Source organism: Dermacentor andersoni, chromosome 11 (assembly GCF_023375885.2).
Source record: "Dermacentor andersoni chromosome 11, qqDerAnde1_hic_scaffold, whole genome shotgun sequence".
Classification (NCBI taxonomy): Eukaryota; Metazoa; Arthropoda; class Arachnida; order Ixodida; family Ixodidae; genus Dermacentor; species Dermacentor andersoni.
Genome location: NC_092824.1, coordinates 8,508,481 through 8,521,789, shown reverse-complemented (window position 1 = coordinate 8,521,789; position 13,309 = coordinate 8,508,481). Strand labels below are relative to the sequence as shown.

The window sequence follows — 13,309 nt, the reverse complement described above, 5'->3', positions numbered from 1 at the left end:
TGGTCCATTGTTGCTGCAAGCAATGCTCACTGCCAAGTTATTACTAATTACCCTTATTTTTACTCTATGTGCTATGGCTGCCAAATGCTGCTCGAGTGCACAATATCATGCTCTGTAGTTGGGTATACCTGTCCCAGTGTGCAACACATTTCATTTAGCAAAACTTGTTGCTGAACTAGTTGGTTCATGACATAAAAACAGAGGTTACGGCGCTAAGCACACGAGAATGAAGTGACACAAAAAGCTAGTTGGTTCAAAACTTAAACAAGGGTTATGGCGCTAGGCAGAACTGGACGAAGTGAGACACAAACGACATGTACGGGTGCCTGTATATGTCGTTTGTGTCTCACTTCGTCCTCATCTGTTTAGCACCGTAACCTTTGTTTTTGAAACAACATTCAGCGCATGGATTTTATTGGGGACATTGCATTATTTTGCATGGTTAATGACTGCGATAACTAATAATAATACTTCAGCCCCGAACAGATGTGTCATGCACTGTACTGGTTCACTATGTGTGGCATTCTAGTGCTGGGCATGGGGTCACTGATTTGATTCTCTGTCGCCCCAGCCACATTTCAGTGGGGACAGAATAGGAAATAAGAATGACGGCACTCCGGCATCATCATACGCAGTTTAGGTGGCAAAATTTTGATAGAGCCGCAGGAAAGCATGATCAATCATTACAGAGGCCTTCCCCGCTGCATCGAATTGAGCAATATTTGTCTTCAGTATTCACGGAAGCATTGTCTCGCGTCTAACATGACTTATTTGCCATGCTCAAAGAGTGTTGCAGGGCCCCTGTAAAGAACCCCACGTTGTCAAAGTTAATCCAGAGTCGCATACCGTATTTACACGATTGTAAGTCAACCTCTTTTTTAAAACTTGAACATCTGAAGTAGGGGGGTCGACTTACAATCAAAACCAAAACCTGGCATTGCAAAAAAAAAAAAAAAGCGAACCCAACGGGATATCAGGGGAGCTATAACGTAGTTCCAATTTTATATTTGCTCTTCGGCCCCACCCGTAGCTTTCTGCTATCCCGCGCATTTGTTCGCTTTTCAAAAGGGTTTTTCAACATTTTTGAGAATTTTACAGTGCACACAGCGCTCGTGTGGGGGTGTCGATAGTTCATGGAAGTGCCGCTGTTCCATTTGCGGCGGCACCCCCAGAACTGCAGCGCTTGCGGGGAGTATCAATAGTTCATGGAAGAGCATACACCGCTCGCGGCTCACATGTTTCTAAAAGACATGTTTTTAGACTGCAATTGAACACACACAAAAGGAAGACACATAAAGACAACACAGGCGCAGCAAGCACCAACTAGGCCAACAAGCAGTTCTGTTGCAACACATCGCATGTTTCTCTTTCCCTGTAGCTCATTAGTTCCATGCGTTTGATTTGACTGCCGGCCAGGTGCTAATTCCGTTCTTCTTCAGTTGTCATGGGTGCTCCGAGTCCACTAAACATTCGGCGCTCGTTCACAGTGGCGTTGACATGGGCTGCCATCCTTTACACTGAAAAAACAAATAACTGCGCAGCGAGCCGCAAGTTTGATGTTTCTTAATGTGTGGTGTGAGAGTGGCGATGGCAGCGAAACAATATTTTCACCTGTGATGGTAAGCGAAGAGGTTTCCGCGGGCCGAAGTCGGGACGCTTTCCGGAGCTAAAGGCCAAGCTTGCGGCGTACGTCACCGAAATGCGTGATCGGTCCCTGCCAGTGACGTGCGACATGGTCATGAGACAAGCCTGGATCTTCGCCTTTTGTGGCTCACCGCAGAAGTCCGCAAACTTACGCCAACCAGACATGTCAGAAGAGCCTCCCTGATGGCTCTGTGTGGTTGGGTGCTTTCGGCATGGACTTGTGTATGTATGCAAATGCAGAATTTCGCTGGACGGTGACGTGCTTCAGGACCGTAGCAGCAATGACGATGGCAGCACTAGTAAGGAGTAGTAGTCCAGTGACCATGCCAGCTTCTAATAAATTTTGGTTATGGAATGCACCTGCGGGCATGCTCTTACTTTTAACACGACAGCGTTAAGGAGCTCGTGTCGCAGAAAAGCCGGTGTCGTCGGCATCCGCGGCGTTGGCCGTGAGCGAAAAATCCCGGCAGGCAACTCGTAAATAAAAACAACTTGCAACATGGGCTGCGTAGGAATCGAACCAGGGTCTCCGGAGTGCGAGGCGGAGACGCTACCACTCAGCCACGAGTTCGATGCTTCAAAGCGGTACAAAAGCACCTCTAGTGAATGAGGTGTTGTCTTAGAAACGTGCCGTAGAAAGTTATACTGCGGTGTATATCGGTAATTATGAGCATGTAACTTACAGAAGTTGCAGTTACACGAGTAGCGAAGTACGTTTCCGCTACATTTCTTCTGCGCTTTCCGCACACGCAGAGCCAGCTTGCGGCAAACACAGAAGATCCCCTCCTCTCAATGTACGGTGCTGCCCCGACAGGTGGCGCGCCATGCGCGCATTGGGGCTGTGCGGGGACCGGTGCGAGGCGCGTCGCGGCCCCGACTCCCTCTCCCCTGACGACGCTTCACCGTGCTCTCTCACGGGTTGCAGAATCAAGCGTCTTTCCTTTCTTTAGATCACTATCTATATATTTCTCTGCCCATGCCGATCACGACGTTTGGCTGGCGTAGATCGTTTCCCCCTCCGAGACACTGAGTTCTTTGGTTCGTTCCGCTTGCTCAGGCGCACGTTTCGTTGCCGCGCCGAACGCTGCGTTGCTCGACGCTCACCGCGTGATTGGTGGGTGCAAAGTCCGATGCGGGGCGCCTCGTAAGTGATCGCTGCGCCGTAGCGCATTGTCTTACACCCCTTGGCGGGTCGACGGGAACGCTGTCGCGTTTCACTCTTGAAGGTGAAACTTAAGCGTCCTCCAATTTTTTTTTCTGTCACACGCGATATGGGGGAGTGGGGGTCGACTTACATTCAAGTCGACTTACAATCGTGTAAATACAGTACTACGCGTTGTGGGAGATATAGGGTTCTCCTCCGTACTCTTGGGACAAAGGAACGACAACACAGTAGTGCAAACAATCACAAGGGCATTTATTGCACCTTTCATAGATCAATGCCTGCTAGCCGAGTTGCTATCCCCAAAACATGCCGATGGGCGCGCGACAAATCTAGAAGTCCGACTTACCGCGACCTGATAGCGAGCGAATATGTTCGTCCCATGCTGGATCCCAACACCTGGTCGTTCGCGCGTACTGTCACGCGAACGGTGTCCAAGGCGGCCACGCGAGACGGTCTCGCAGAAGCATGGGTCGGCGCGGCACGGCACGTCCGTCCCGCCTGCTTCCCGAACCCAAAGAGGACGCGCCTTGTCTTGCGATGCCCGAGTAACCCCGCCGCGGCGCGACAGTCGCGCCATCTCTCGCACCGCGCTTGTACCACTCCGACCGCCGCGGGCGCCAGGCCACGCGAGCCGTGCGGGAAAACAGCATATCAGGGGATGCGTGAGAGTCGCGCATCCCCACAGCATGAATCATTCATATCGTGGTTTTGGCACATAAGAACACCAGAATGTTGTCAAAATGCAAAATCGTGAATGGGATTTGGTTGAAGCGCACAAAAACATCAAAATTCATTTGTAGTCCTCCGTAGCCACAGTATTTGAAACATTGATACCATATGATCAAGGCCAGACGTTACCAAATCATGACAGCCAACTTACTGTTCTCGTTGAAAAGAAAAGTGTACAGTAATTTCATTCTATGAGCACTAACATATGAAACAAGCTTGGAGGCAAACAAAGCAGCTTTAGAAGAAGTTAAGAGCCACACAACGAGTGACGAAACGAAAATGAAGCTTAACATTAAAAAGCACTGAAGACAATGGTGTGGATTAGACTGTAAATAGGGGTAGCCATTATTCTAGTTAACATTAAGGGGAATAAAGCGGAGCTGGGCAGGCCATGGAATATGTAGGGCAGGTAACTGACAGTCTATTAGTTACAGAATGGGTGCCAAAAGAAGGAAAGCACAGTTGAGGATGGCACAGAACTAGATGGTCTGATGAAATTAGGAAATTTACAGGCATAAACTAAAAGAAGCTAAATCTTTCTAGTGTCGCACTATCTCTATACCTTATTGTTGTTTTCCCAGGAACTGACTTCAACAGCAAACCCCGTGGCTTTGCCAAGAGGTGAGTGGTGCGAAGCTTGTCTTTACACATCCCAGAAATTTCTTATAGAAACTGTACTAACAAAGAACTTTGTTTTTTTGCAGGATTGAAGTGAAGTCGAGGATGTTTGACGCCTGTCTTGTCATTGACGGCGGCTTGTCCTTTGTCTTCAATGATGGTGCAACAGCAGTGTTTGAGATTTTCGACGAGGACGCTTTGCGGACAGTGCAATTTGCCGACTGAATCTTCCTGGCTTTCTTTTTTCTTTTAACTGCGGAGACTGTGTTCTTAACACGCAACTTTTGCCAGTTGCAGCTCAGTTTCGGGGAGAGTGGCGAGCCTTGTTTGCCGTTTCCAAGCTTGGGTGTATTGCCTTTATTGCAGAATGCTGCACTTGGAGCCACATGTGCTCAAGCTGCGTTATGTTTTTTCCTTTCTTTTGGTGCGCCATTTGTGACAAGTGCCTTTAGATAACACAGAACAAATATATATATGTATGTGTGTGTGTATACATATAGTACATTTGCTTTATGTATCTTGTCATTGTCTTGAGCATTGCGAGAGGATTATTCTTACTGTCAAAAGTATCCTTATATTGCCCAGCCTCGTTTTTGTTCCGAACGAGTTTTGTGTGAGCTAAATGAATTTCTCGTCTGCTGCTTTTGTGAGGTGGGGTCTCTGCTTCCTTAAAACTTTTTTGACTTCTTCATTTGGTCATTGCAAACCTATTGTGCACTGCAGAGAAGCACAGGGGAGCGTATATGGTTGCATATCGGAACTCTGTTTTCTAGACGTTCATGCCCAGTGCTCCTTGCCTTCCTGAAGTTGAGGTGCAACTGGAAAACTTGCGTTCTCTCCTCTTGTCTGTGCCTATGTATATACAGATATTAATTTCCTTTAACAATGCTTGGGACTTGTACACTTGCTCTATCTCTCTTCTCTTTCTTTCAGCGCATTCTTTTTCTTTTTTTTTTTTGTCAATGTCTGTCGGATCTCATGCCGGCCCAAAGTCATTAGTGAAATAAATATATTTTTATACGCACATTTTCTTTAGTAGTCTTGGGGAAACCCGACCGACTAATAAGAATGTGCACCTCAGCTCGCCTCACTGGTCGCAGTAGTCTTGGAAGCAACGCAGCCATGCTCACCAAGCCGGCTCCGATATGCCTTGGCGCTGCTCACACTGCCATTGCTGCATGCGTTCACTGCAGCTGCAGTCTGGTTCAAGCTCGAGGGAACTATAGAAGACAAGAACATTTGCTACTGGCGTGAAATCAAATGCAAACAATTCTGAAACTACTCAACTCCATTGTTTCGTTTCCAGGTTTACCTGCATTTGTAGCAGTGATTTAATTCATACTCCAGAATGTGCAGGTCGGAATACTCCATGCTTAAACTGGCTAAAGAGTGATTACACTCCAAACGTATATTTAATAATGCGTAATAGATGCTCTGATCGGCTATTTCATGTCCGTGTTTCAAGTTATGCTCATAGCGCACCCCGAAAACATTCATTACATTTGCAACGAACACGTGATCTCGTACGGCAGGTTGTACACTTAACATAAGGACGAGAGGGAAGAAGTGGCTGACACGAGTGCAGACTTTGAAAGGCATTGTAACTGCTGCAAAACATCTCTTCTAAGCGCCACCTAAAAAAAAGCACTTTGAGCAGACTAGCCAGCTTAAATAGCATCATTGAGAAATTTCTCAAAGAGAATCGACTAGGTAAAAAGAGGTCTAGAACATACCGGCTTAGGTACATGTGGCAAAGACTTCTGCACTCACAGCTGAATTAGAATGGAAAAAAAAAAAAAAACTGGGTGAGGTTAGTGGTATCTTACGAAACTCGTGTGGCGGTGTAGTAGCACTTGCGTGTCTCATGTGCTGTTTGCACGAGAAAGCTGTCCCTCTCCCAAGCCTGCTGGTGTGTTCCTGCCTGGCTGCCACAAATGTTGACTGTGCAAAGTAAGCTAAGCCATCTTGGAATGTGAGGGTTCCCACAAACCGTGATCACAGAACTTTCGTGACACTACTTGTAAACACTGTATTAATCTGGGAGGTTAAAGAGCATGAGGCATAGCTGTAGTGCCTGGCACCGAAACAACGATGATACAAAACTTGAAAAGACCAACTTGAAAGATTTGAAAAGAACGACTGGAAGTTGAGCAAGGTGGTAGAAATTCACACCAATGAAAGCCAGGTGTTCTGATGCACAAGTAAAAATAAAGAGGACAGCACAAACACTACTATCAACTTAAAGGTTGCACAATGGAGGAAAGGAAAGAAGGCACAGAATTTCTGTGCGCTCAAGGGAGGACAAAACCAACCTGTGAATCATGGACACTTGCAAAGGATAACTGTCCAGACATGAAAATTCTTGCTTGTGAAAAAAAAAAAATTGTAATGAAGGGATGACTTGCACACATGCTACCACTATTATTATGCCGTGCCTAAATCATAATGCACGCTTCGTTCTTATGTTCAAACAGAAGTATACTGTCTGCAAATTTTTGAATATGTTTGCTATCACATCCGTGCAACGAAAGGTTAGTCTGTGTTCAAGGTGTCTACCAAGTTGACATTTCTAAATTCCCTGAGTGTTCTAGGTTTTTCCCGAGTGCCTTTGCAAAGTTCTCAGAGTTGCACAGAACTTCGTTTTATGCGACGACGGGTAGATGCCATGTAGTCCGATGCTGTCACTCTCTAGTAAGCATGACAAAGAATAAAAAAACTACCTAATCTAGTTTGGATAATAAGAAGTAGTGTTTATTTTATTCGAAAAGAGAACAGAAGGGTGGGGTTAGTAAGGTGCACAGTGAATAAAATATCTTCGGAAAAAATAGTAAAACCCATAGCAAATCCAGTCGAACATTCTCAAATACGAATAAGGAGGAGATGCATACAGAAGCAAATATTTTCCAATATGAGCTATTTCTATCAAATGATAGCAAGCGCAATGGGATGAGGCTTGAACTTCGTCACAACTGGAATTCTCTCGCAACAGGGGGTAAGTCACCCTCAACTGTCCTGACATACTCAGCCAGCGCGCAACGCCTCAGTGTTTCATTTCACTGCTTTAAATAGTTTATATTGGTTTGGATGAGGGACACCTGCATCTCGGTGTCAGCCAACACTTTTTTCAGCTAAAGCTTCCACGCTTCCTTCCCCGTGAATTCCTTAATGCGTAGGTCCTTTCTGTTCTCGTCCTCCTTCCCCCGCTCGTTCGCCCCACGAACCATTTGAAGTATATTGGTCAGTTGTACAGTCAACATCTGATTTTTCGAACTGTATAGGGGCTGCGAAAACGTCCGAAAAATCGGCCAGTTGGAAAAAAATGAATGAATTTTACTCCTCTCAAGGGCTCAAACTGCCACAGGCAAATTCGAAAAAGCTCTGAAGGCCTTTCGGTTTCGGGAACCGGCATTATGCACCGCACAGTCCTTTCTGAGCTTCGAAGCCAATCACGAGGACCATAAGGGCGGGATCAATGCCATTGCTGACAGCGGCGAATTCCTTCAATGAAAAACACTGCACCCAACGGCAAGTAGCGAATGTCGAAGCAGCTAGGCCTAACGTGTCAGAACGACAAGTTGGGCCAGTTGGTTGGGATTCATGGTAAGGGTTCTAACAGCACACCCAAGACAAGGACAATAGAAGGAATAAAACGACGACACAGCGCTGACTCTCAACTGATTTTTATTGAAGATATGTCTAACATATATATAGGAGCCATTTTATAACCATGACATGCAGAAGATACAGATATGCGTCGAGGCAACTGTGACAAAGTGACACATAATCCAAATTGGCATAGGTAATGCAGTTCCTTGTCCTAAAGAGTGATAGACTGTTCACTGATACACGCTTTGTCCCTAATCTTTATATTGTGAACTTCGGCGATTTCCCTTGTCAATTGGCTTGAGTGTTTAAAAATGACACTAGTTTTTTTTCAATTCAGGGCGACAACCGCACGACTTGCTGTGCTCCGGGAGATGAAGTGGCGCAACCCCTTGAAGAGATAGCTCATGCTCCCGAAGTCGAACATTCGCACATCGCTTTGTTTGTCCCATGTACTCTCGACCACAAGATAATGGAATGGCATACACAACCTGCTTAGCACAATTGATTTATCTGTTCGCATGTTTGACCGTGCATTTTCCCTTCACTTGCTTTTCCTTCAGCAAATTATCAAGTAACGGGCATGTGCGACCTATCTTATGTTTCGCAGAAAAACGAACATCAATGTTGTACCTTGAACCAACGTTCTTAAGCCCGTGCGCTAGCTAGCGTACATACGGCACAACTGCGTTTTTCTTTTTTCTTCTCATTTAGTGTGAATACCTTGGTCATTTATGCTCTTGACGCCGCGCACCATACTTTCACTCACAGGTGAAATGATCGCTTCGGGGTAACCAGCATCCAGTAAACTAGTTACCTGATCGGAAAAAGCAGCCTTCGTCATATAAAAACACGACTTTTTTAATGCAGCATTCAGGATAGACTTCGCTATAGCCTGCTTCACTACTTTGGAATGACCGGATTTATAGTTCAAAATGGGCTTAACTGACCTGGGACCATATTCCCAGCACACATGATTTTACCAAAAATTATTCTCAGGTCAAGAAACTGCAGTTGATGGTCCTTAGGGACTTCGAAAGTAAAATCAAGGCCCATGCCCTGCTGCCTGAATAACGTTAAAATTTCATCAACACCTCTGGCGTGAATGTCTCTGGTAAAAAATATAACGAAATCATCAACATAGCGAAAAACCCTATTGGAAAGTTTAACAAGGTGGCCCTCTAATTGCCTATCAACACAACCTAGAAAAATGTCACTAATGATAGGAGCTACGCACGAGCCAATGCATACCCCCGATATTTGTATATACAGACCCCCTTTCCATGAAACAAAGGTAGATCTCAAGTAAAAGGAAAGGAGTTCAAGAAAGGCTTCTACTGAGATACCGCAACCATTGATGAAGGCTTGTTCGTCATTGTCTCGCACTATGCAGTCTTTAACACATTTCATAACCTGGCCACGTGGAAGGGAGTAATACAGGTTTTCTACATCTACGCTGAAGGCACACCGAATGTTCAGCGAACTGTCTTCCAGGTACTTGCACACACTATTTTGGCTATCTGGAAAGGATCAACTATTTTCAAGCTCCCAAGATACCTTTGTAGAAATCGCGACACACATTTTTCGAGACTATGGTCTGGAACGGCATGTCATCCTTGTGCGATTTCACCGTAAAGAAAACTTGTAGCTCCTGAGTTTTTGCTTTCTTTACGCTGGCCGCTAAACGTTGCAAATTCATTGCTTCCAAAAAGGTTAGTGCTTGCCGCTTAACTTTCGCAGCCTTAACCTTTACACATTTTTCCCAATTGCATCCTCAGACTTTTGTGAATAAACACAAGAATTCACGACAACGAAATGCCCTTCTTTGTCTGCTACTAACACATGCAACTTCTCACACAGAAAGTGAACTAAGGGCCTAAGCACGTCCTTGCCTGTCCTTCCTGACCTAGTAATGGCATCTACACACTCCGAAACACACCTTGAACGTTCGTCCTCTTTGGCACACCTTGAGACCGACCTTGTTGTGGCGACCTTCTCAAAGGGGTTCAGGTGAGGTTCGATGCAGTACTTCGGGCCGAAACCCAAAACCCGCTTGTGTTCCGAACACGCAAGCCAATTGACAAGGGAAATCGCCGACGCTCACAATATAAAGATTAGGGACAAATCGTGTATCAGTGAACAGTCTATCACTCTTTATGACAAGGAACTGTACTACCTATGCCAATTTTGATTATGCGTCACTTTGTCACAGTTGCCTCGACGCATATCTGAATTGTGCATGTCATGGTTGTAAAATGGCTCCTATGTATATGTTACATATCTTCAATAAAAATCAGTTGAGAGTCAGCGCTAGTACACTATAGTACATTCTACACTATAGTCAGCGCTGTGTCGTCGTTTTATTTCTATTGTCCTTGTCTTGGGTGCACCGCAGTGGTGGCTACGGCTGCCAGCGGATCTGCGTGAGAGAGTACCGGTTCGAGGCGGCGAGGTAATTTTTGTTTAGGAGCGCGTTTGCGTACGCAAGCAGAAACGCCGCCAGCGTACGTCTATTTGTCGTACAAAAATCCCTCACGTGACCTGATCCTAGGTGCCTAGGGTTAGGGATTTTTGAGAAGGCGCGATGCGCGATGCTTGAAATGATAGAGGGACCTTACGCGATGCTGGCGCCGAGCGACGCCGTGGCGTGTTCGTCCTCGGCGTGATCGTTCTCTGGACCGCGCGTTGCTCAACATTGCTCGTGTAATCGTGCGTGCGTTGCTTGTGGGTTGGTTGTAGGTTCTGTGTTACTTGGCGGAAAGCCGTGAGTAGTGGCGGTGCGGCAATGCGGCTTTGGCCTCGATGAGCTCTGGCACTACAGAATCTGCGTTGTGTGACCCGTGCTTTCTTGAGAACCCGGCGGTGGTGACAATTGAAATATCGAAGTGGCCTAGCGCCTCGGCAGCGAAGTTCTGCGAACCGCGATGTGGCGTCGCCGTGTCCGACTTTGCTTAACGGACATCGAGGGATGTGCTGCTCGCTGCAAGTCATGTAAATGCAACTGCGTCGACCGCCCACTGTTCAGCGCTGAATGTGTGTTTCGTGTGCTGTGCTTGAAACGAGTGATGCAGCCGTGCAGTGGGGGTGGCGGAGGAGCAGAGTGGCTTAGGGGCTCCGTTTGCACGTTCACAGACATGTGCTCCCGTCTTGGTCTCATTAGCGGCTGTCGCGGGACTGTGGTGTGCTAGCTCCTTGCCTAGTATGAAGTTTACGACGCTAACACACAGCATGTTCGCGTTTTTCCGCGCTATATGTCATTTGCATGACGGCCGAGTTGAAAACGAGACATATAGTGTTCTTTGCGTTTGTGTGTTGTAAATTACTTTCTATTGTGGAAGTTCTGGGAGTCTTACTACGCAAGGAGTGCGAACGTAAACATAAACACATATGTGTGTAAGATTTTGAATTACCCATAATACCCTTTACGACTGATAAGTGGGCTACACGGCCTGTGTGAATCAGCTACCGTATGTTGCGACGCTCTTCCGTGTGGTAGACTGATGCTTGGTGCGCGTTTATTTCTGTACTGTTGTAAAAACCATTTGTTTATTCACTCAATACAAATGTACAGCTTCTTCGCCGCAGTACGTTTTAGTTACGCGGTGAAGCATACTAAAAGTGGGAGGGGGCACTATCAGCCAGCATAGTATGTCCACTTAGGCGACCTGAGAGGCGACGGGTGCGCGAGTGCATAATTAAAGAACTCTTATTATGTCCAGTGACAGTGGCCCCTTTTCACTTTTAGTATGCTTCACCGCAGTACATTGCTTAGGCTTCACCGCGAAATAATAGTGTATTGCGAGAAAGATAATCGTAAAAAGCCTAATTATGCAACGTTTCTTTTGTAGATTGCTACACCGCAATACAGGGGCGTAAATAAGCATCGTGCAGTAAAGCATACTAAGAGTGGAAAGGCACATAGGTTTACACTGTGCTCATTACTTTCAATTGTGACATAATTTGCAAGTGCATCTGTGCTCGTGGTAAGCTTCATTGACAGTTCTTTGTACATTACAAATTAATGTTGCAATGAAGCTTACTAAAGCACATTTGCCATTATGGTACGTGTTATTCACCTTCAATGCAGGAGCACAATGCAGATTCTTGCCCCTGCTTTTGGCTGGACTGCACAAGCTCTTTAAGAATTGATTCGTTGTTCATAAGTGCACTGGTACTTTACTCTAATCTGGAGGGCTCAAGTTGATATGAAAGCACAATTTTTATTAAGGGGACAAGATGTTGCCTAGATGGTTGCAGCACAGCTTTTTTTTTTTCTTCCAGGCACCTTTTCTACTTGAAGCTTCCATTGCAGTGTTTCGAACCTCATTGAACCAGCACATAGCGTATATAAATATTGGACACTGATTGGGAACATCACCTAAGTTCATATATAGTAAAAAGATGTAGCACGACCAGACAAAATAAAAGTAGGGGGTGGGCTGTAGCAATACTAAGTGTTAAATGGTGCTTTATCCTTTCCCTTGAGTTTTCTCTTTTTGTGCATTTTATGCATCCTCTGCAGTAACCATGCGAGTGCTGAGCTTGAGCTTGTTGGTTTCAAGTCTCATGGTTGTTACTAACAGAACATTGTGATAAACGAACAAGGGCTTGGAGGCATCCATTCACCTTGCTTGCCTCATGGTGCTGCTTCATAAGCACCGTGAGCATCCAGGCCAACTAGGAAGGGAGGTTTGTTGCAATTGCTTCTGAACTTTATTGCCACCAAACCAACAGTGCTCTCAGTGACAGCTTTTGGACAGTAGAATGCTTGCACCCAGCAAAGTCTTAAGAAGGAAGCATTCAGGATGTGCAAAATAGGCTTTTGAAGCTGGCAGCATTACTGAAGGGGCTTTGCCCATCTGCCCTCTTTATGGATACACAAAGATGATTTCCTCTTTAAGAGGGATTGTTTCAGAGGTCGTTACATGGCAACAGTGTTGGGTGTTTAGTAGCTTGTCTTTGCCCACTGTTAATAACCTGTTCCTTCTCCAGTGCCCCTGTGAAGTGCCTACTTTTTGGACACAATGTGCTCTCCATGCATTCATGCATTTTTAGCTTGTAAAGACGTCTATTACCCCTTGCCTCAAGCTGGTCTTTGCTGATGTCACCCAAGAAGGCATTGGGGAGTATGGCAATGTACGCTTACAAAACACTGTCGATACCAGTGAAACTAAATTAATGGAGCTGCTGTTCTTTTTTTGTCCACTCCATCCTTGTTAGTTACAATGAGCAATGTCCGAACAGAAGGCATATGTAGTTGGTCGTGCATAGCCTGCGCACTAAGACTTGTTGGCATGTTATGACCTTAGCACAGTGTTTATATGTAAAAACCTTCTGATGTGTTGATGACTTCCTTCTCTTTATCATACTTTGCCTGGTGGAGCCAGCAAGTGGGTCAACCAGATGTTCAACAGGCTTCCCACTAGTTTTCCCAGAGTCTCCTTACCAGGGTGCTGCTCATAGATATCTGTTTTCTTGACCTTGCACTGCACTTCAACCATGGCCACACCTGCTAAACCTATAACATGCGATCAAAAAAGTGCTATACAT

The 13,309-nt window shown here is 45.7% G+C and overlaps 1 protein-coding gene across 1 annotated transcript in view; it reads left to right on the top strand.

Annotated features, from left to right (window-relative positions):
- Positions 1-5,180, top strand: part of Nadk2 (NAD kinase 2, mitochondrial) — a 101,610-nt gene extending 96,430 nt beyond the window's left edge. The window contains exons 8-9 of the mRNA XM_055064335.2: positions 4,120-4,159; positions 4,243-5,180. Of these exons, the coding sequence (XP_054920310.1) occupies positions 4,120-4,159; positions 4,243-4,381 (179 nt within the window). The 3' untranslated portion in view covers positions 4,382-5,180. The remainder of the gene's footprint in view (positions 1-4,119; positions 4,160-4,242) is intronic.
- The last annotated feature ends 8,129 nt before the right edge of the window (positions 5,181-13,309 follow it).